General features: G+C 41.8%; 1 protein-coding gene across 1 annotated transcript in view; it reads left to right on the plus strand.

The window, feature by feature from the left end:
- LAMA1 (laminin subunit alpha 1) overlaps window positions 1-20,772 on the plus strand; it is a 155,101-nt gene that overhangs the window by 107,772 nt on the left and 26,557 nt on the right. Inside the window, exons 34-46 of the mRNA XM_072828761.1 lie at window positions 1,256-1,345; window positions 2,999-3,110; window positions 4,559-4,721; window positions 9,481-9,691; window positions 9,886-10,002; window positions 10,108-10,271; window positions 12,144-12,279; window positions 12,989-13,082; window positions 14,659-14,775; window positions 16,520-16,702; window positions 17,379-17,533; window positions 18,982-19,125; window positions 20,115-20,248. Of these exons, the coding sequence (XP_072684862.1) occupies window positions 1,256-1,345; window positions 2,999-3,110; window positions 4,559-4,721; window positions 9,481-9,691; window positions 9,886-10,002; window positions 10,108-10,271; window positions 12,144-12,279; window positions 12,989-13,082; window positions 14,659-14,775; window positions 16,520-16,702; window positions 17,379-17,533; window positions 18,982-19,125; window positions 20,115-20,248 (1,820 nt within the window). The remainder of the gene's footprint in view (window positions 1-1,255; window positions 1,346-2,998; window positions 3,111-4,558; window positions 4,722-9,480; window positions 9,692-9,885; window positions 10,003-10,107; window positions 10,272-12,143; window positions 12,280-12,988; window positions 13,083-14,658; window positions 14,776-16,519; window positions 16,703-17,378; window positions 17,534-18,981; window positions 19,126-20,114; window positions 20,249-20,772) is intronic.

Raw genomic sequence — 20,772 nt, forward strand, 5'->3', positions numbered from 1 at the left:
TAAATACTTGATTTAGATTTTGACTGTTTTTGAGTGACTTGCTCTTTTTTTTTTTTTTAAGATTTTATTTATTTATTCATGAGAGATGCAAAGAGAGAGAGGCAGAGACACAGGCAGAGGGAGAAGCAAGCTCCCTGCAGGGAGCCTGATGTGGGACTCGATCCCAGGACTCCAGGATCATGCCCTGGGCTGAAGGCGGCGCTAAACCACTGAGCCACCCAGGGATCACCTGACTTGCTCTTATTTAAACAACTTAATCAATTTTTAAACATTTATTTTAGAGAGAGAAAGAGAGCAGGGGAGGGGGCAGAGGGAGAAAGAGAATCCCAGCATGGAGCCCAACATGGGGCTTAATCTCACAACCCTGAGATCATGACCTGAGCCAAAATCAAGAGTTGGATGCCCAACCGACTGAGCCACCCAGGTGCCCTCCCTTTGTTAATTATTTTTAAGCAACTTTTTATGTTTATGTAAAGTATACAGGTGAACCTTAGACTGTCCATTGTTTCCACCTATACAGCCACCGTGGGCAACTTATTTAACTCCCCTGACCCTATGCAATAATACGCCCCCTTCATAGGCTTGTTATAAGGCTTAAATAAAATCACACAAGTAATGAAATTAGAGGAGTGTTAGCATAAATTAAGCACTTAATTGTCAGGAATAATAAAGACTTTTCTTTATATAATACTTTTGTATTTCAGCCTAGTCAGCCTTTTTTAAGATGTTAGCAATTATAGTTAAAACATAATTATGTGACTCTGATATTGAAATTAAGCCAGGCTTACCTTAGGGCTGCAACAATATCAGATTCTCTCTCTCTCTCTCTTTTTAAGATTTTATTTATTTATTCATGAGAGACACAGAGAGGCAGTAACATAGGCAGAGGGAGAAGCAGGCCCCCTGCTGGGAGCCCAATGCAGGTCTCAATCCCAGGCCCCTGAGATCATGACCTGAGCCAAAGGCAGACGCTCAACCACTGAGCCACCCAGTGGCCCCAGCGATATCAGATTCTGAATAACACATCGGACTTACAGTTCATATCTATATTGGAAATGTAATGTAAAAAAATGGCAGTATGGAAACATGTTACTATAATCAAAACTTAAGTAAATGTGATTCATTTGACTTCCTAATGCAATTTCAGGGAAAGAAGAATTTCCTTCTGTGAATAACAACAACAAAAGTGATTCTTAGTCAAGAACCAGCAAATTTATTTTGAAAAACTGCAATTTGTTTAATTTGTTCTTTTTAGGAAGCTTTATTAAAAGAAAATCCACAGAAGGAACTGGCAAGAGATCAGCTTGAAGATGTTGCAGAACAAACAGACAATCTGCTAAGGGAGGTAAATTTTTCACATAGAGGACCTGCTTCCCACCCAGCCCTTGAAAGCAATTGCATTGGGGCCATCTGGAAGGTTCTATTAAATCAGGGCAGCCTCTTCCTCCCAGGAGCAGTGCTCCAAGTACTTTGTCATCAAATTGGTTTTAACCCTGCCACTTTCTGTGCTTTAGTGGGAAGAGACTCCTGACTTCATTTCTACTGTCATTTCTGCCAAGGGAAGAATTGGCAATCCCTTTGCCACCAGCCTCTCACTTCCTCCTGTGAACTGAGGGACAGGAGGGTGTATGGTCTCTGAGTAACGCTCAGGCCTGAGGCCACATGCTACTGGTTTGTGCAGTTTGAATGTCAAGTGAGCCTGTTTTGATGTCAGCAGAGAATTATTTATTCTGTTCAGCCCAGGCCAGATGAATGCTTTTTAGCTGCCCCAAAAAGAATCTCCTCATTTGCAGATGGTGAGGAAGGCCTATTGTCAAATTTGTAATTTTCCCTTTTGAATTTCATGTGTGTGTGTTTGCACACCCACACATAGGCATATATATAGAGATGTGCATATGAGAGTGTATCTATACTAGGCATACATGTATCTAATCTCTGTCTTTCAATACACATATACACATACACACAATCATGCACCCCAAAGTCTTAGGTTGGCTCCTCTTAATTTAGAATTAAGGATGATTTGGGAAGAGTTTAAGGGTTTAAATGTGGCTTTAAGTACCTCAGTGAGCAAACATTTGGTAGGAAATGATAAGCTGATTAAAATAATTCTCTCTATCCATTAAAGAAGATTCTCTTTGGATTTTGACTAGAAAACACTTTTAGAAATGGACTAGTTACTTTACACTCCTGAAAATTACAAACAACCTTTCCTTTTACAAATTATAATATTCCTAATAAAAATAACAGCAGAGAGCAGCTAAGTCTCTGCCCTCGGGCTGCTGGCCTTAGAGACATCATGGCATTTTATCCTCATGAAGCCACATGAGGTAACGGTTGATAGTACTCTGTTATCAAAGAGGCTAGGGCACTACTAGGTCTCCAGCCCGGTGGAATCAGGAGAAAACTCAGTGTGCCTGACTCTGTGTCCCTAACTCGTCAACTAAATTGTCATGGTCAATACAAATAAGCAAGATTTTACTTTCTATAGTCCATTTGGGTCCTAGAGTAAATATAAGGTCTTCACAAGAGACACGCTGGGAGTTTGTGGTTTGATTGCCAGTTAGGCTCTTTTATTTATTTATTTTTAAAGATTTTAGTTATTTATTCATGAGAGACACACAGAGAGAGGTAGAGACACAGGCAGAGGGAGAAGCAGGCTCCAGGCAGGGGAGTCCGATGCAGGACTTGATCCCAGGATGCCGGGATCACACCCTGAGCCAAAGGCAGATGCTCAACCACTGAGCCACCCAGGTGTTCCAGTTAGACTCTTTTAAAATATATATCATCTTTTCTCACACTGAGTGAGTAGTAAATTGTTTCATTAACCCCTTGGTCCGTTTCTACCCTGAAATATTAACCTTGGCTTACATGATGCAGTGTACAGCTTTACTCCACACTCCGGGACATACTTTGTTGCTTAAGAGAGACAACTAGAACAGCAAAGCTTGCATATTATTCCAAGTCAATCTAACCTGGGACTTTTACTCTCTGTCAGCTCACCAGTGTGTTAACAAGGAGCCAAAATGTAACCAGGATGACTGAAAGAATCCTCAAAAAGAGTCAAGACCTCATGACATTTACTGAGAAGCTGCAGATGAATATCCAAGGTAGTGTGTGCTCAGTGTCTAGTTTGAGGTCAGGGTCTAGTCCGTGATTATTTGGTAGGAAAAGCCCCATTCACTTTATTAAATGTATGAATAGATGTGTGTGACTTGCAACAGATTTCCCAGAGGCAAAGGCCTGGAATATTCCATAGTATTGTCTTTTTAAAAATATGGATGCTTTCTTTTTTTTGTTTTCTTCATAATACCTATACTTAATTCCTAAGGGTCAAGTAGATATGGGGCCTCCCCACCTGTCATGAATTTGTCACATTAACACTTATTAAGTGGAGCACAGGGCACTGGATGGTGAGCCAAACTCCCATAAAGGACCACAGGAGAAAATGAAATACAGAAGGTTATGACTCACAGGTGTAGGAGAAAGTACCTGCCGTGCCTTGAGGGGCCACACAGGGGAGGGCAAGGCGGAGTACAGGCAATGAGAGAGAAAATAGGACATGCCTTTATTGAGGTTCTTTGGTGGAGTCCTTTGGGGTTCCAGGCTAAATCTAGATTGGTCAATCCAAACCAAAGCAGGGGGGTTTTGGTAAGCCCCATGGAGGTCTTACTGGAGAGGCCCATAGTAGACGGCCCTGGGAGGCAGGGGAGACTGTTGGTCACAAGTGCTGTTGGGGAAATCATAACAAGAACTGAGATTTGCTTGTGACCCTGCCGGGGCTGTCTAGAGCACAAGCTTATATGAGGAACTACTGTCAGTTTAAGGTCACTGCAAACTGCTTGGCCAAACAAAATGGATGTCAAGGCAGCAATGCTGTGGAGTAGCTGTGCTAAACTCTGAACGCCAACCCCTTTGTCCAGAATAGGAGCTGATGGGATTTGGGGCTTCAGTGTGGTCCCAAAGTATATCCACAATATTAGACTAATTTAGTCCTATTCAACTGGGATGTGTCAACTGATCTGGCTTTTAAAGTACCATTTTCAGTTTTCTGGCTACCAGAAACACATCCTTGCTTTTCTTGTTGGGTTATAGTTTAAGGATATAAAAACCACAAAATCCAATAGGAATCAGAATTTATAGGGCAAAAGGTAATGAAATTATTGGAACAAATAATTTATTAAAAAGAATAGTATCAAGTATTGCTGGGTCATTTGTGTGCTAAATATTTACGGAGTGCTTCTATGTGCAAATGTTTGTGCCAGGTGCAGGAAATGCTGAGGTAAACATGGCAGCCACAGCCCTTACGAGTTTATGGATACTGGGCCAGACCAGCATTATATAAACCAGTAATCTCAAGTCCATGAGTATTTTGATAAGGGACAACCAAAGTACATTGGAATATATGGGTTGGCCTCGGCTGACCTGAGGGTTCAACCCAGTTTAGGTGAACAAAGCTGGCCTCGTTGAAGGAGATTCTAAGTCTTCCCATTTTAGTGCTGTCCACTTTTGAGAAACCTGTTAAATGATGGATGACTTTTTTTTTTTTTCCCCATAGAGATTATTGAAAAAGCAGCAACTCTAAATCAGACCTTGGATGAAGACTTCCAGCAACCCAGTTCTACTCTTCAGAATATGCAAAAGAATATTACATCTTTGCTGGAAATCATACAGAAGAGGCAGTTCACTCAGTTGCACCAAAATGCCGTGCTGGAACTCAAGTAAGTTTCTAAATACCATTCATGACACAATCAATTAGAGGTAGGAGCTTGCATGCTGATTGGAGGGAGGGGAAGACTTGTGGGAGGAGAGGGAGGAAGGCGCGCACTCACTGGGGGCAGAATGTTGTGAGAGAGGGGCTCAATTGTCAGAGAAATGAAACTATGGGTTCCAGCCACTCTCAGCAGAATAAAATACAGTCCGTGCTGATATTTATTTTTGTGCCATGGGTTTGGTTTTTCTCGGTGACCCTAGAACATTTCTACCTAGCACGAACAAAAGAACCTCATGATGCTATATTTATTGAAGATCAAGTATAATGCAGTAAATTCTCAGGGAAGAAAATACAGTTTAGTGGCTATTACCTGTGCCGTAAGCTCTAAGACACATTGACATTATGCCAGAATGATTTAGCTCAGTTGCTCAAACTCTTGCCAAAAACGACCACAAGGAGTGACAGATCAAAGAATTGTTAGACCTACTCACAAGGAGCTTGTATTTCCTTTCAGGCTTTTTTTTCTTAGCATTTTCACAGTTATTACTTAATGTAAAGTAGCTCAAGCCATCTTTCTTCTGGGTTGTGGTAAGTATCTTCAGGAGGGCTTAAACAGTTACACACTGTGCCATCAAAGCTCATTCTCTGTAGTGTGATCTTTAGCCTATGTTAGTACATTTTGGTGTTTTAAATAATGTTGTGATGAACATCTTAGACAAAAATCTTTTCCTCTATTTTTACACTATCATCTTATTAGGGTAGATATTAAGAAGCAAAATCATGTAGCCAAAGACTCTGCCCTTTGGAGACTCCTGACTTGCATTTCCAAATTATTTTCTAAAAATTTAAAACAATCCCATTATCCTTTCACTGGCAACACAGTGCTTACATCTTTCTTCATCATCAAATATGGGTTTTGACATTGTTGTTGATTTGTTAGGTGAAAAACAAATGTCAGAGGGCATTTGGAGAGAGAACTAGTAGAATAATCACTAGAATATTGGTTAGGGCCCAGAACTAATCATGAAACGCCACAAGGGGAGGTCAGAGGAGGTGAGGTCCCTGGAAATGAGGAAGAGGGCTGCCCTCTTGGAACACTTGATCTGAGCCAGGGAGGGCAGGCTTCACTTCTCTCATGTTGTCACATAATCCTCTCAACCACTTTGTGAGGTTGGGGAAACAGAAGCAGAGACTGTAAGTACCCTGCCCAATGTTAAATCTTCAGGATAATATGAAACCGGACCATGCACCTAAATCTGAGTGTCACTCTAAACCCTGTGATTTTTTTTCAACCCAACACAGAAGGAAGAACCACTTGAGACCCAGTACAGAAAAGATGGGTGGGTGGAGTATGAATGACCAGGTCAGAGACCTATGCTAGGTTATAATCGTGTTCCCATGACCCTGACTTCTCCTGTGCATCCTCCCTTCACCTAAATGCATGGTAGCAGTAGGCACTATTGGGAAAAGGGATCACACCTCCAGGCAGGTCTTACCAGGACCCATCATTGTTGAGGCAGTTACTCCAGGCTCAGCGCTACTAAGTTCTGCTTCCCAACCATCCTTAGCTCCCTGCTGCCTCCAGGATTACATATAAATATCATGTATTTGATTCCAGTTCCACCCATTTCCAGCTTGTCCAGGCTCCCTGGCTGGTCCCACTGCTTCCTGCCCCCATGCATGGTGTGTCCTCTCATTGTTCCTTCCCTCGGTTGTACATCAGAGTCGATGGAGGAGCTTATTAAAGATGAAGATCCCCTGGAGATTGTTGGGAATCACTTGTGGGGATGTCCTCTCCCACCATCACCCTTCCACGTCAGTTCACTCATTGATTCGGTCATTTATCAAATGTATTGAGTCCCCAGGTGGTAAGCATTGTGCTAAGAGTTGGGGACACAAAGGAGAACAGTCTTCTTGCCCACTTGGAGCTCGTATCCATTGGGAAGAGTTCATTTTCTAAGTAGCATTTGTGTGGAAGAAGAGAAGGCAGGTGGCCCCTCTCACACTTAATTCCCTTAGCGCCCCCCGGCCTGCCTCACCTGCTAGCTCTCCACCCCACCCTTTCTCTGTTGTTGAAGCTCTTCTGTTTCTATCTGGAATAAAGTTATCCACGAGATTGCTGCTCTCTCTCTCTTTAACTTAAAAGCCATCTTTAGTCATGATTTTACTTATATTTTTAAAAACTAAGTTTAAAATGAGTTCTCTGGCCTCCTCTTTCCTATTTTCCATAGATAATCCCTGTGTATTTATGCCATTTCAAATTTCATGGATTATTTTAGGAATTATGCATCACCTTTTTTTATTATAACTCTTAGAAAATGGTCATGCATCCTGAAGTATGGCATTTTTATAAATGAGAATACTTACCACACCTTCCAGTTATTTATCATGCTTGTATTGGTGTCCCCAATACCACTGCCATAATGAGTTTCCCTAGGGCCCTCAGGACTCATGGCCAAGATTTCTGAGGTGATGTATTAAGGATGCGAGCTGGATACAGAGGGAAGAAGACATAGTGGAGCTTGGAGGAATCCACACAGCCCTCCCTAAGCTCTCTCCCCCTCATGAGGGGGTCACAGCACACCCTGCCCCCAACATTGTAAACACAGCACCACATGTGGGGTGTTTCTTCCCAGGGAAGCCTATTAGAAGTTCAGCATCCAAGGTTTTTATTTGGGACCTGGTCCCATATCACCCTCTACCTAGCACGTACCAAATTCCAGACTCTCTGAAGGAAAGCAGGCGTTCAGCAAAAAACACATTGCTTGCACAAATGGTCGAGGCAGTGAACCACCCATGAGTTAGGGAACAGTGGGAATGCTTGCAGACATTCCCCAAGGGCTGGCAAAGGAGAGCTGACTCCGGCCTGCTGTTTCCCTGCTGTACACCGTACCCTTTACCGCACACTCACTATACATCATCATTCGTAGCTGTGCTTCCCAGCTGTTTTCCATGCTGGTGTCCCCAGAGCTCTCCAAAGACACTTCATTAAAGAAATGTGTCCTGGGGCACCTGGGTGGCTGTCAGCTAAACATCCACCTTCGGCTCAGGCCAATGATCTTAGAGTCATGGGATCAAGCCCCGCATCAGGCTCCCTACTCAGTGGGGAGTCTGGTTCTCCCTCTCCCTCTGCCCCTGCTCCCCACTTGTGTGTACTCTTGCTCATTTTCTCTCTTTCTTAAATGAATAAAATCTTAAAAAAAAAAAAAAAAAGAAAGAAAGAGATGTATCCTGTGGCTATATAAGTTTGGGAATGACAGTGTCTACTCAGGGGATTCAAGGTCTTCACTGCAAGTCTTCTCAAAACTTTTAGTATGCTGGTGTGCGTGGTGCATCTCCTAGAGGAACTTAGAGAGCACCTAACTTCACCTCAGTGCTCTTTCTTGCAGACCCTGCCTCCAGCTCATGGGATTTTAGTGCAGTGGAGGAATGTAGTTTGAGAAACACTGGTATAGTTGGATTCATTGAACAAATTTTGCAGGAAGAAATGAAGAGTGCTGCTGAGGTTTTTTGTTTTTAATCTTTATCAAGTCATTGATGACTATATCAATGATCACAGTTTAGGTGGCAAAGTCACTTCATAGATAAAAAATTGACCTCTGTTTTAAAATTTCTTAGATACTCTGTTTAACGGGATGAAGTGATCCATGGTCAGACATTAGAAATATATTGGGTTTACTTTCCTGTGTACTTTTAGCTCTTGTTGCCTGTATCGTACTGTGACATCTTATTATCATGAAGGATCATAAGAATGTTCAAATAATTCCTGGTGATGTTCTAACCATGTCAGAGTTAAGTATACCTTTGGAAGATGTTTTCTATTGTGTCCTAGGCCAGCAATCTGATATCTATGAAAGCTGAGAGCAACTTACAAGGAATTTCCCATGAAGTTTTTCAAAGTTCTCCTGACAAAGCAGGAAGTTAATTGGATATGTTCAACCCGTACAAAGGTTTATAGTGTGAAAATTTTATTATCATGTGTAACTTTAAATTCAAAATTAATTTAAACAAGCAATTTGATAGGTTTTCCTATTCTTTTGCAAATATGCTATCTTTCAATTTCATACAGCTTGCTCTTTCCAGTGGTACAAATTAGATCTTTCTGGCATTTGGATTTTCAGTTTTTATAAAATCCATTTTTTAACTGACTGTGGAAAAAACTTTATGTCCTATAAATACATTGGTAACTTCATACAAATGAAGCGAATCACTGAATAGCCTCTTTTCAATTTCTTGCTGTCCTAGAAAGCAGGATGATAGTTTTCATCAGTCACAGACTGTAGCCCCAGTTTTCTGCATCCAGATGCACAGAGATAATTTCTTTTAATTCCTTTACTAAAATATGTTAAGTTTGTGAATAAAGATAGGTTGTTGAGGATAAAGTGTAAATATGCCATGCCTGCTGCTGTCTTAGAAAAATTACTTCCTGGGGCACCTGAGTGGCTCAGGTGGTTAAGCATCTGCCTTCAGCTCAGGTCATGATCCTGGCACGGTCCTGAGATTGAGGCCCATGTCCGGCTCCCTGCTCAATGGGGAGTCTGCTTCTCTCTCCCCCTCTGCCCCTCCCCTGCACCTTCTCTCTCTGTCTTAAAAAAAAAAAAAAAAAAGAAAACTTACAAAAACTTACATCCTTGTCTAAGAGGTGATGATGTACCACTTATGGTTGCAAGAAGACACAAGGTATGGAAATGTAGATTCTTTCACTATCAGTTCATGAAATGAGCGTTGTTCATTTACTTACGACATAACCCGTCTCTATTTAATAGGGCTGCTGAAGATTTATTGTTACAAATTCAGAAGAATTGCCAAGAGCCACAGAGAGAGTTGGAGGTATTAAAAGCAGCAGCAAGCAGCCTCCTTTCAAAACACAACAGTGAGCTGCAGGCAGCCGGAGACCTCGTGAGGGAGGCAGAGGTGAAGACCCAGGAGAGCAACCGCCTGGTGCACCTTGCCCAGGCCAACCTGCAAGAGTTCAATGTGAGTCTTCCTGAGGATGGTCTCCTTCCTTCTCAGTGAGAGCAGGGAGCCGCGTTCTCCTATGTCACTAATATCTGTTGGCTTCTTTTAAAAAACTGAGCCCCACGTACTAACTGCAGGACGTAGTGTCAGGCACTAACATTCAGAAGCTGGCTCGCTTTCTGAAGCCTCCTCAAAGATGATTTTTGCCGCAGGATAAGAAGCTACGTGTTCAAGAAGAACAAAACTTGACCTCGATGCTAATTGCCAGAGGGAGAAGATTGCTAGATGCTGTCACTACTCATTCAGAGGTGGCACGAGATGCCCTGGCAGTAAGTTACAGCTCAGAGAATCTTCACACGCCTCACACACATGCACATGTGTATACACTGTTACACAGATGCATATATACTCACATTACGAACTTCTCTATGTAGCAGTTAGAGCGCCACCGGGATGAGCTACTTCTGTGGACTGCCAAAATCAGGCACCATGTAGATGATCTGGTCATGCAGATGTCCAAAAGGAGAGTGCTTGACCTTGTCTACAGAGCAGAGGACCACGCAGCTGAGCTCCAGAGACTAGCAGGTGCCCTGGTCAGGTGAGAGCACACCTTGCAGGAAACCCCAGGGCAGGTGGTCCATTGAGCAAAGAGCGTAAGAAGGGCTCTTCTGGTCACGGTGTTGAGTCCCTCTTCCTTTGTCTATGAATGAAGACTCCTATTTTCTTCGCGTGGCAAAGAGGATTTCCTCCCATGTCCGGTAACGCTAGTTTTCCTTCTGCATGTGAAAGAAAAATGCGTGCTGAACCAGAGACGAGTAAAACAAATACTAGCTGTGATATCAAGCCCGTAAGGCCTTGCTAAGCCCTCAGGGTTTTGTTAGGTTGGACAGAACGAAGCCATCAATTTCTTTACAGATCCCGTCCTTCTGGAGTGTGTGATTTGGCCGGCTTTATACGTGGAGGGAGGTTTGGTTGCCCACACTGGAAGACGCTAATCCCCTTTATTTTTGACTTCCTGAAGGTTTATTGTTATCTTACAGTTATTTTAATATATGTTTTTAGCATTTGTTAAGTATGCGCTCAGCTTGTTACAAAGTGCCTCTAAACGAGAAGCATGACATGAGTACAGTGGTTCTCAAATTTGTCTGCACTTTGGAATAGCCTGGGGAACCTCAAAAATATGGAGACATCTGTCCCCTTGCCCGCCTTCCTCTCAAAGGCTGTGACTTAATTGGCCTAGATGTGACTTGGGCTTTGTCATATTTTTAAAGATCCCCATGTTATCTAATGTACAGCTAATGAAGGAACTAGTGTTTCAGCCTTATCGGAGATGTACAGGATATTGTAAGTTAATTGGTAAGTTTATTTCTTTAAAATTTGTTTCAGGTCGAGGTAGAAAAAGTCTGGGCACACTGGGAATATGCTGTATGCTGCTGTGTGTTGGGTGTGTTTTGTGGGAGGGAAAAGATTGAGTAATGCTGCCATAAAAGATTAGCTCACACAATGAAAGCAATTAAAAATGATATGATAGAATGTATAAATCATGTGCCGCATTGAGTATTACCGCCTACACGCACCATAAGAATCTGTAATAGAAAATAGAATCTCAGCCTCTCTCTTTTCATCAGCCCTCATTATTTCCCAAAAGAGAAAAAAAAATCTGCCTTACATACATAGCCAGCACAGAACCCATATTACCTAGCACAAATAGTAAGAGCAATTTGGTATGATACACAAAATTAAATAATATTATCTTTTATTTATAAGTCACCCAATCTTGCCAATCAAGTAGTAACTGCTGGTGTCTGGTTTGGGAATCACTCCACTCGATAGCCTTAGGAAGAAAATGAAGTGAGTTACTCAGCAGGCAAAGATGTGTCAATTGTCAGATTTCATTTTCAAGATAGAATGAACTGGATGAAATTGCACCATTACCAGTTGGCAGGTTCATAAGTGATTCGCCCACTTGTAAGAGTGAAGTTCAGATGATTGAAATATTATCTAATCCTCCTCCAAGACCTCTGGTGAATGTCATCAACTTGGCCTGTGCCTTTTGGGGAACAGGATTCGACATCCTTACATATGCTTAGGGAAGCTTTTCGAAAATTAGCAAGTACGCAGCAGGAGAGATTGCAGCCAATGCAAACCCGCAGGGCAGCCCCCCAGACTATGCAGGGGGGTGGAACAGAAGTGAAAGAATGTTGTGGGCAGCTGGCGGAAACTGGTGGACCCTTAAAACCATGGAAAATGTCAAGAGTCCCTTCTTCGGGTGTTAATTAAGCAGCACTTCTGAGTGTTACGGTGACACTATAGCTACTGCTTACAAGGATTACATTTGGAGTCAGAAGAATCCCTACGTAGTTATTCCCTGTTAATACTTTCCCAAGGGTAGAAACTAGGGAGCTTTCAGGAATAAGGGGCAAGTCCCATTTGGCTTCTGCTAATATTCACAAATATGCTGATTACCTAGTGGCCTTGGCAGCGTTAGACATGTGTCCCTGAATGCCACCAGCGCAACCCACGTCCATTCCAACATCCGGAGCCTGATTGAAGAGTCAGAGAAAGTGGCAGAAGATGCTCTCAAGACTGTGACTACAGCGAGCCTGGTGAGAGATGCCCTGGGGGCTGCCTTCCTTTCCTAGGCGCTGTGGGAGATAGTTCTAGAAGGTGCTGAGCAGAGATTCTGTGGCTTAAATTCATGCTTGTCCACATTCTTGTCTGCTGCGATATTGGTCTCTGGCATTATGTGATATAGGGTTTCATTACCTAAGGTCATAAATACTACTTTTTCTTTTTCTTTTTTAATGATTTTATTTATTTATTTATTTATTTGTTTATTTATTTAGAGAGCACACATGAGCAGGGGGCGAGGGGCAGAGGAAGAGAGAGGGCCTGACTTATAACCGGAGTCTAAGCCAGCTACTTAACTGACTAAGCCACCTAGGCACCCTTTAAGGTCATAAATACTTCTTTACGAAGACTAGGGACTGGTGATGTGGAAAGGAGGAAAATCTCACAATTTCTTATAGCAAAAGGATAATGCTCCCTGATATCTACTTGAGACTTCCTTTCTTATCTCTGGAGAAATCTTCATTTAATGTCTGGTTTTTGTCTTCATATATTTAAAAATGTGTTCTTTCTCCTCAGCCATGAATTAAGACAATTTAAATCATCCCTACCCATTATCTAGTGAACTCCCATGTTGGGAACTAGACCAGAGGCTATTCTGATAGAGCTGCTGTCCCCATCTCCAGTGAGAGGCCACCTGCCCCTCCTCCACCCCCATTGCCTTGTTTAAGTTGTCCTGTTTCCCAGTTCTCAGAATCCCTTGTTTCTAATGGGAAAGTGGCTCTTCAGCGCAGTTCCAGATTTCTAAAAGAAGGCAACAGCCTGAGCAGAAAGCATCAAGGTAAGTTTCTAGCTTGGACTGGATCTATGAGCAGAGTGAGTATGAATCTTGAGCATACTGCTGGAACATTTTCCTTTCCTGGAGCAATTTGAAAGTGAACAATCCTTTGTCACAGTGACATTCCAATTTCCTATCATAGAAACATCATATAATTTAAATTTTTAAATTTTTGTGTTAGTGCTATCTCTTAATGTGTGGGTACCTCTAGTCTCCCATAGACTCATTAAGCCTTCTCTGTATCTAAATCCCCCATGCATGGCTTCAGCTCGTGGGCTGTCACCATTGCACAGTGTGTGTCAAGTTCTCTTTGGTTTCATGTTCTCCTCTATTCATCTTGCACTGTTTCACAGTTTCTTGAACAGTTGTATTATGTGTGATATATTCCTTTTGCCAGTTTTGCCAAACAGGGCTAATATAATGTTAACTTCATGGTAGCTTCTCATTAAATCATTATTGACTTCAATCACAATGGATTTATCAATTTCATAACAAAAATACCTATGCGGTTAGTTTTTCCTGAAGGGTTCAGTAAGCAGTGATTTGGCATATATAAGGGCTGCCGGTCCAGTAAGCACAACACAAAATGGCAGCAGGAATCAGTTGTATGAGAAAAACATATGAGTTTTAGAACAAATACTTTTCACCTTAATATATTCTAATAGATCAAAAATATCAAGTCCTTTTCTATAGGACTAGAAAGTGGGCTGTAAACAAAGGCCCTTTCAGACCACTTCCATGCCCAGTACTGGATCCACCCGTAGCTGTCTGAGTCAAGGGCACGGATGTATGCATATTTTTTTGTTTCTCTGTGAGTGACACAATTTATGTCGTCATCTCACGCTAGAGAAAGTCCCTAATGCTGGATCATAGAGCAATTTAAACACAAACTCTAGCATCAGTATTGATGGGCTGTGGTCTCAGCTTACACGGCAAAAGGTATGTCAGAGGCCACCAAATAATCAACTTTCTGGCAATTAAAATTGTGGGCAGAACCATCGTGTTCATCAGGTATTTTATCCACAATTCATTTTTTTAACCATGTGTCCAGCATCAAGACATGACTATGTATTATGAATAGAAATATTAAAAGTAAAAGCTTTGATCCAACAGCTTTGATCAGACTTGAAGGAGGCTGAGTTGAGCACCTGTCCTGTGGTGAGAGGGTGGGGAGGGGGAGTAGGGGTGCCCTGAGGCAAGATTCTCAAGCACAACAATGTTTTACAACCCAGAAAGATAGATAAGATTTAGATGTGGACAGGAAGTTAGTGACTAAGACTGCGGGATTTAAACCCAAGTCTTCACTGAGCTCTAATTAAATTGGACATGCAATTTAAGAAGAACTATTAGGGAGAAGTGCAACAAGCAAAAGAGGAAAAAAAGACCAAGCAAGCTGAAAACACTCTTAATATGTATAATGAGTGATGCTAAGACTTGTTGGAAAAATTTCAATATTGGGGGGGGTGTCTCTGTAGAAAGCCATTGATTCTGTGGATGGTCAGAGTGATGAGGGAAACTATTGCCTAGACAACTTTTGAGTAGGCTCCCCTTAAAGAGGACACTTTCCCCCCTTAAACAGGTATCACATTGAAACTGAATGAATTGAAAAATACAGCAAATAGATTTCAAGAGGATGTGGATACAATTACTAGGCAGACCAATGAATCACTCTTATTACTCAGAGCAATTCCTGGAGGTAAGTGGAAAGGGGGTTCTTGATTGAATTAATGTTTCCTCATTGGAAAGCCATTACACAGGAGCAGAAGGAAGTCCTGCTGCAAGCCTGATTAACCGCCCTTGCTCAAAATCGAGACCAAGATGGATAGAGTTTTTACCTGCAGAGGAGTAGGACTTGAAAGTGAAGATAACTATGCTTTAAATAACTCCAGAGCACCTGCATTGGAATGCTAGAATCATACTCTGAAAAGCAAACGCCTTGGGAGACTTGATGCTACCGTGAATTGCTTCTTTTAAAATGGCTTGACATGTCCCTTGAATGAAAGGGTCATTCAGAGAAGTCAGCAAGGAGCTGAATGTTCCCGCTCTAAGGGAAGATGCTAGATTCATTATAAATGTGGGCAATTACAGAGCTCTTGCTTGGTGATCTTCCTTCATGAGGCAATAAAGCATTCTAAAATAAGCTCATAAATCACATGAGTATTGATGGTTTAGAGCTGCACTATCCATTACAGTCCGAAATAGGGATACCTTTGTAAAGTGTAATACAAATGAATCGATCTGTAGTGCATTGTTTACATTCCCTCAGCCTTCTCCTTTTTTTCTTAATAAGCCTTACAAGGATTATTAAGAAAACAAACAACTCCAGAGTTCTCTCTGCGGATTCCCCTTGCACACGTGGGAACTACTGTGGGGAGCTGGGCTTGGGCCCTTTGGACTGCCCTCTCACCTTAAACATGGAAGCGTTTTCTGACTTGAAAGTTTTTCTTTCTTTCTTTCCTTCCTTCTTTCTTTCTCTTTTTTCCTCCCCCCAGCTTTTTTTTTTTTTTAAAGAACACATGATGTATGTTGATTAAACACTGAAAAGTGCCTTTTTAGGGGTGCTTGGATGGCTCACTTGGTTAAGTGTCCAACTCTTGATTTTGGTTCAGGTCATGATCTTAGAGACGTGAGATTAAGCCCCATTCGGGCTCTGTGCTGGGGATGGAGTCTGCTTGAGATTCTCTTTCTACCCCTTCTTCCAATCCCCCCGCCCTTAAAAAGAAAAACACCTTTTTTATTTGGAAGTAATTTCAAACTTACAGAAAAGCTGCTGTAAGAGTAAAAAGAAACCTATGTAATCTTTATCCAGATTCCAGTGTTCATTTTTGTCCTATTTGTGAATGGATACTTTAAAGATGAATACTACTGCCTTTAAAAAAATCATCATGCAGATTTTCTAAAATAACTGAACTCTACTTTATTGATAGTGACCATTTAGTCTCTATTCTGCTGTTCCGTCTAGCAGCCAGTTGACACTGTGGGCAAATACCGCTTCCTCTAGCCTATGACACGCCCATCTTACCTACAAATTTAAATTCCCCAACTTTCTTATCCACACACAAAGTAGTTTGAAGAAGGTATTTAATGAACATGAGAAGGGAGTGATAGAAGGGAGAACAAATAAAGAAGTTTAGCTTATTAACATTTGAAAATCTGAGCACAGGTGATTAGTAGGTGCTTTCATGATCTCATTGCATATTGAAATTTCAATACAGAGGATTGTTACCAAAATTATTTCATTGGTTCCTAAAAGGGAGCAGAAAGGCATAGCGTATGCAGTCTTAATACCATCATTAAAAACCCAGAAGCCCCATTTGTCTTCAGCAGCCAATAAGAAATACTGTAACATGTTTCCATGAAACGTTAACGTTTATTGTGGTTTCTGGTTTTCCCCCATGTATAACCACAGGGGTGCGTGCTTGCCTATAAATCTATTTCAGGTGTCAGAGACAAAGGAACCAGAATCAAAGAGCTGGCCATATCTGTAAATCAGAGCGCGGCAAACACTCTGAAGAACGTGGTAGGATTAAGCCAGAAGCTGTTGAACACATCAACTGACCTGTCCAGGGTTAACGCCACCTTACAAGAAACCAACCAACTTCTACAGGACTCCTCAATGACCAGTACGTCATGGTCTCCCTTCCCATTAGAAAAGCTTGCATCGTGAGATTTTGAATTCGCCAGGTGTACGCCGGTGTCTTGTTGACAAGCAGCATTCCTACAGAATAAAAATGCAGTAATATCTAGATTTACATTTATCAAGAAAGAGAAGGGCCTTGGGTAGTGCTTGGTGCTCGTGCATTTCTCATATGCAGTTGACCCTTGAACAACACAGGTTTAACTGTGCAGGTCCATTATACACAGACTTTTTTTTTTTTTTTTTTTTGCTGTTGTTAAATGAATATATTACAGAAAACACGTTTTCATTATGATTTTCTTAATACCATTTTCTTTTGTCCAGCTTACTTTATTGTAGGAATATAGTATAGAATACATGTAACATACAAACCACGTTAATTGACTATTTGTGTTGTTGGTAAGGCTTCTAGTTAACAGTAAGCTCTTTCTGGGGGGTGGGGGTTCTTGGGGAGGCAGAAGTTATATGCATCTTTGCATCAAATCCTTGACGTTTTGGTAAATACAGTTGATACTTGAAGAACTCAGGGGTTGAGGCATTCAACCGCCATGCATGGATTTGATTATTAGGATAGTCTATTTTACTCAGTGCGTTGGTAATATAGAATTCATTTCTCCTGTTTCCTCTCTGCCACCAACTTCCTTGCGGCTTGATCTTGCTAGCTCTGCTAGCTAGAAGAAGAGTTAAAGATGCAGAAACACAAGCCAGCCTTTTATTTGATCGGTTGAAGCCTTTGAAGATATTAGAAGAGAACCTGAACAGAAACCTTTCAGAAATCAAACTGCTCATCAACCAGGCCCGGAAGCAAGCAGCTTCTGTGAGTGTGGGCTTCTGTGCATGGTCTCAGGGGACTCCCATAGAGGGGACGGTCGCCCCGGTCCCCTGGACTGCTAATGACTCAGCTCTTACCTCCTACATTTCTCACAGCCCTGTCTGTAGTACATTTAGAACTTTGTGTTAAGTGTATTCACTTAAACATATATATTTTAAGTAACAACTTATGACTTTTATTCATGATGCCTATGCTTTTTCTCGAAAATGCCTTCTCTCTTGCCCTGGACAGTATATTTAAGTATATTTAATTAGTCTCATTTTCTTTGTTTTTTGTTTTGTTCAACATGTTTCAAAACGTTGTTAGCAAAGAGATCTCATGTCTTTATGGAGATTGATAATTATAGCCTAGACATAACAATCCACAAGTATTAGTTAGCAATCCTAGAGCTCGTGGCCTAAGTGTTTACGTCTGAGTTTCCTTGGCTGAGTATGGCATTACGGCCATCATTTTACCAACCCGGTGTTAATAATCCAAGTATTCCTCAGAATGTTTGCACACTATGAGCCTCATTGTCCAGGAGTCTGATACCATAGTCTGTACACACACAAATGCTCACCAATCCAGGTCACTAAATGCATAAAACACTTGACAGCTGGACAAGTACAAACTGGGAAAAATGTTTTACAGCATTCCATAGCATATGGCATTGGTTGTGCTCTATAGGAGAGGCATTTCAGGGAAATAAAAGACTTTCAAGAGAATATACAGTTGCCACACTACTGGGGATTTATGGAAGACAAATGTGACCTCTGGTCTCCTGTTCATCAGCCTGATCCCTTCTGGCTAAGAGAAAGGAGTTCTGGAGTCTTCAACTCCCCCCTCCCCTGACTGGCCTCAATATTGAAAATGGCTGTAGGTTGACATGAGCCCTGGTTTCTGGTTTAACTTTCAATTAAAGCCACCAAATAAGCATACGCTGGATGGAAGTTTCTAAAAGCTCTGATTAATACAAACGTATAATCGTTAAAGCTAATATAAGAAATATATGCAAATACTTACTTGGAGAAATGTGTAGTAAGTACAAAAGTTGCTCTATAAATATTTGCTGAATGTATAAATAGATTATCCCTTCGTTTATGTGACAGATGGTCATCAAATATCCTCCCTGTGTCAGGTGTAAAGATTCCAAGCTAATCTGGATAAGCTCCTTGTCTTAAGGAATTAAGTCTCACATGAGTGAGACCATTTCCTACATCACATACTCTTCAAACTTCAAGACTGACTTTTCCATATTTAAATAGTTCACCAAATAAAGTAATTTTCATCACCACCTGATCTTTCAGTCTATGAAACACAAAGTATTATGTTTAATCAAGAAGAGGAACCTTGCCTTCCAGTGAAAATCGGTTATGGAACAGCACTTTTGAACTCCTGGCGTGCTGCCGACGTGTGTCACTAAGTGATTAGGACACCTCCCTTTCCTTTTACAGATTAAAGTCGCCGTGTCAGCAGACAGAGATTGTATCCGGGCCTACCAGCCTCCGATTTCTTCTACTAACTATAACACCTTAACACTGAATGTCAAGACAAGTGAACCCGATAACCTTCTCTTTTACCTCGGGAGCAGCACCAGTGTGAGTATGGTCTTGCAGAAAGTAACAGTGAATCTCTTATGAATGTGTGTATTTCCTGAATTGGCAGGGTTTTTTGATGGAAAACAAAACAAAACAAAAACAGGGCCCTGGTGAAATCACTAATCTTTCTAAGGGAGCTAAGCTCTTGTGTGAAACTAGTGGCATTAAATTAAAAACACACAGGACAAAACTGAATGCATGCGAGGAGGGCGGCGATTTTGAGAGGGTCTTAACTGCTAGCTGTGAGGTAGGATTTCCTAATGTCTTCTGCAACCTCTTTAGCCACCGAGTGTAGCCGCTGGTATGTAAAGTGGATCTGGGTGGTGGTTAGCAGGAGTGGAGGTGCGTACCCTATGGGGCATATCAGAATTGTCCAGCCTCACTCGGGTTCTTCAATGCAACAAGAGTCCAGTGGTTCCCATAGGGGCAAGTCCCCTGTGGAAGACCACTGACACCTTTGGCTGCCAGTGGGAATGGGTCTGAACTCTTGGGATTGTGAGAGCAGAAATATATTAAGAAGCACAAATTCTGAAACATTCTTGGGAACTATGGTGCAGAATACATGCAAGTTCCTGATAGGGGATTTCATGGCTCCTGTCTCACTGGGTATTTCATGTTTGTTTATTGCCTTCTCAGATGGAGCAAATAAATAAATAAGTTCAGTGTGTTCCCTCATGTTTCCTGTAGGCTACCGTTGACCCCCCAGTGAGTGTTCTTGGAGAACTTTCTGGAAGGCACTGTGGAGGGCCATGCAGAGCAAGGGTGGTGAGGCACTGATATCCAAAGATGGCTTAACCGTCTCCAACACTCCGTCTAGAACACTGATGTTCTAGCTCCAGTGAGGGGGCGCATTTAAAGACAAAAGACAGGGTTTTTGTTTTGTTATCTAAGAATAGGGAAAATGCCCTAGGAGCTCATTCTCTAACATGTTTGGGTAGTCACACAACAATTGGCATGAAAACTCATCCCAGCTCATGCCCGCACCCCAGGCTGATTTCATGGCGGTGGAGATGCGGCGAGGGAAGGTGGCCTTTCTCTGGGATATGGGCTCCGGATCAACGCGGTTGGAATTTCCAGACTTCCCCATTGATGACAACAGATGGCACAGTATCTATGTAACCAGGTAGCAGAGAAAGTTCTCTCCACCTGTCTCTCTTTTTCAAACTGTATCTTTGAGGTTTGTAATATGTTTGTCACATCATACAATAGTCTTTGAAACTTCCAGGAAGTCAGATTATAATAAAAGGACAGATCGTTGGTTTAGTTTAACTATAGAATTAAGGGCTTTTTTCCCCCTTTATTACCGAAGAAGTGAACTTTGTTACCACAATCAACAATCATAAGAAGAAAAAGGTTGAAAGTTAGTTACCTTTAGAATGTTGGCTCTAACGCTGAGAGGGCCAGCCCAATACATTGTGTTCTCCCCAGTAGAGCAGAACCAGGGGCACCAGGGTAGAAATTCCATGTGGCAGGTGGGTGTGCATGTAGAAGAGGATGGAAGGGCAGGATCCAAGAAGGGAGTGTGGTTTCCTAAAATTCAGACACAAGGCAAAATTCATCCTCGTAAAGCCCCTCTCCAGAGGGATCTCCTTTTAAGCACTTTTGGGTATATCTTTTTACTTGTCCATGATATTATGGTTTGTTGCT

Source organism: Canis lupus, chromosome 6, assembly GCF_048164855.1.
Source record: "Canis lupus baileyi chromosome 6, mCanLup2.hap1, whole genome shotgun sequence".
Taxonomy (NCBI): Eukaryota; Metazoa; Chordata; class Mammalia; order Carnivora; family Canidae; genus Canis; species Canis lupus.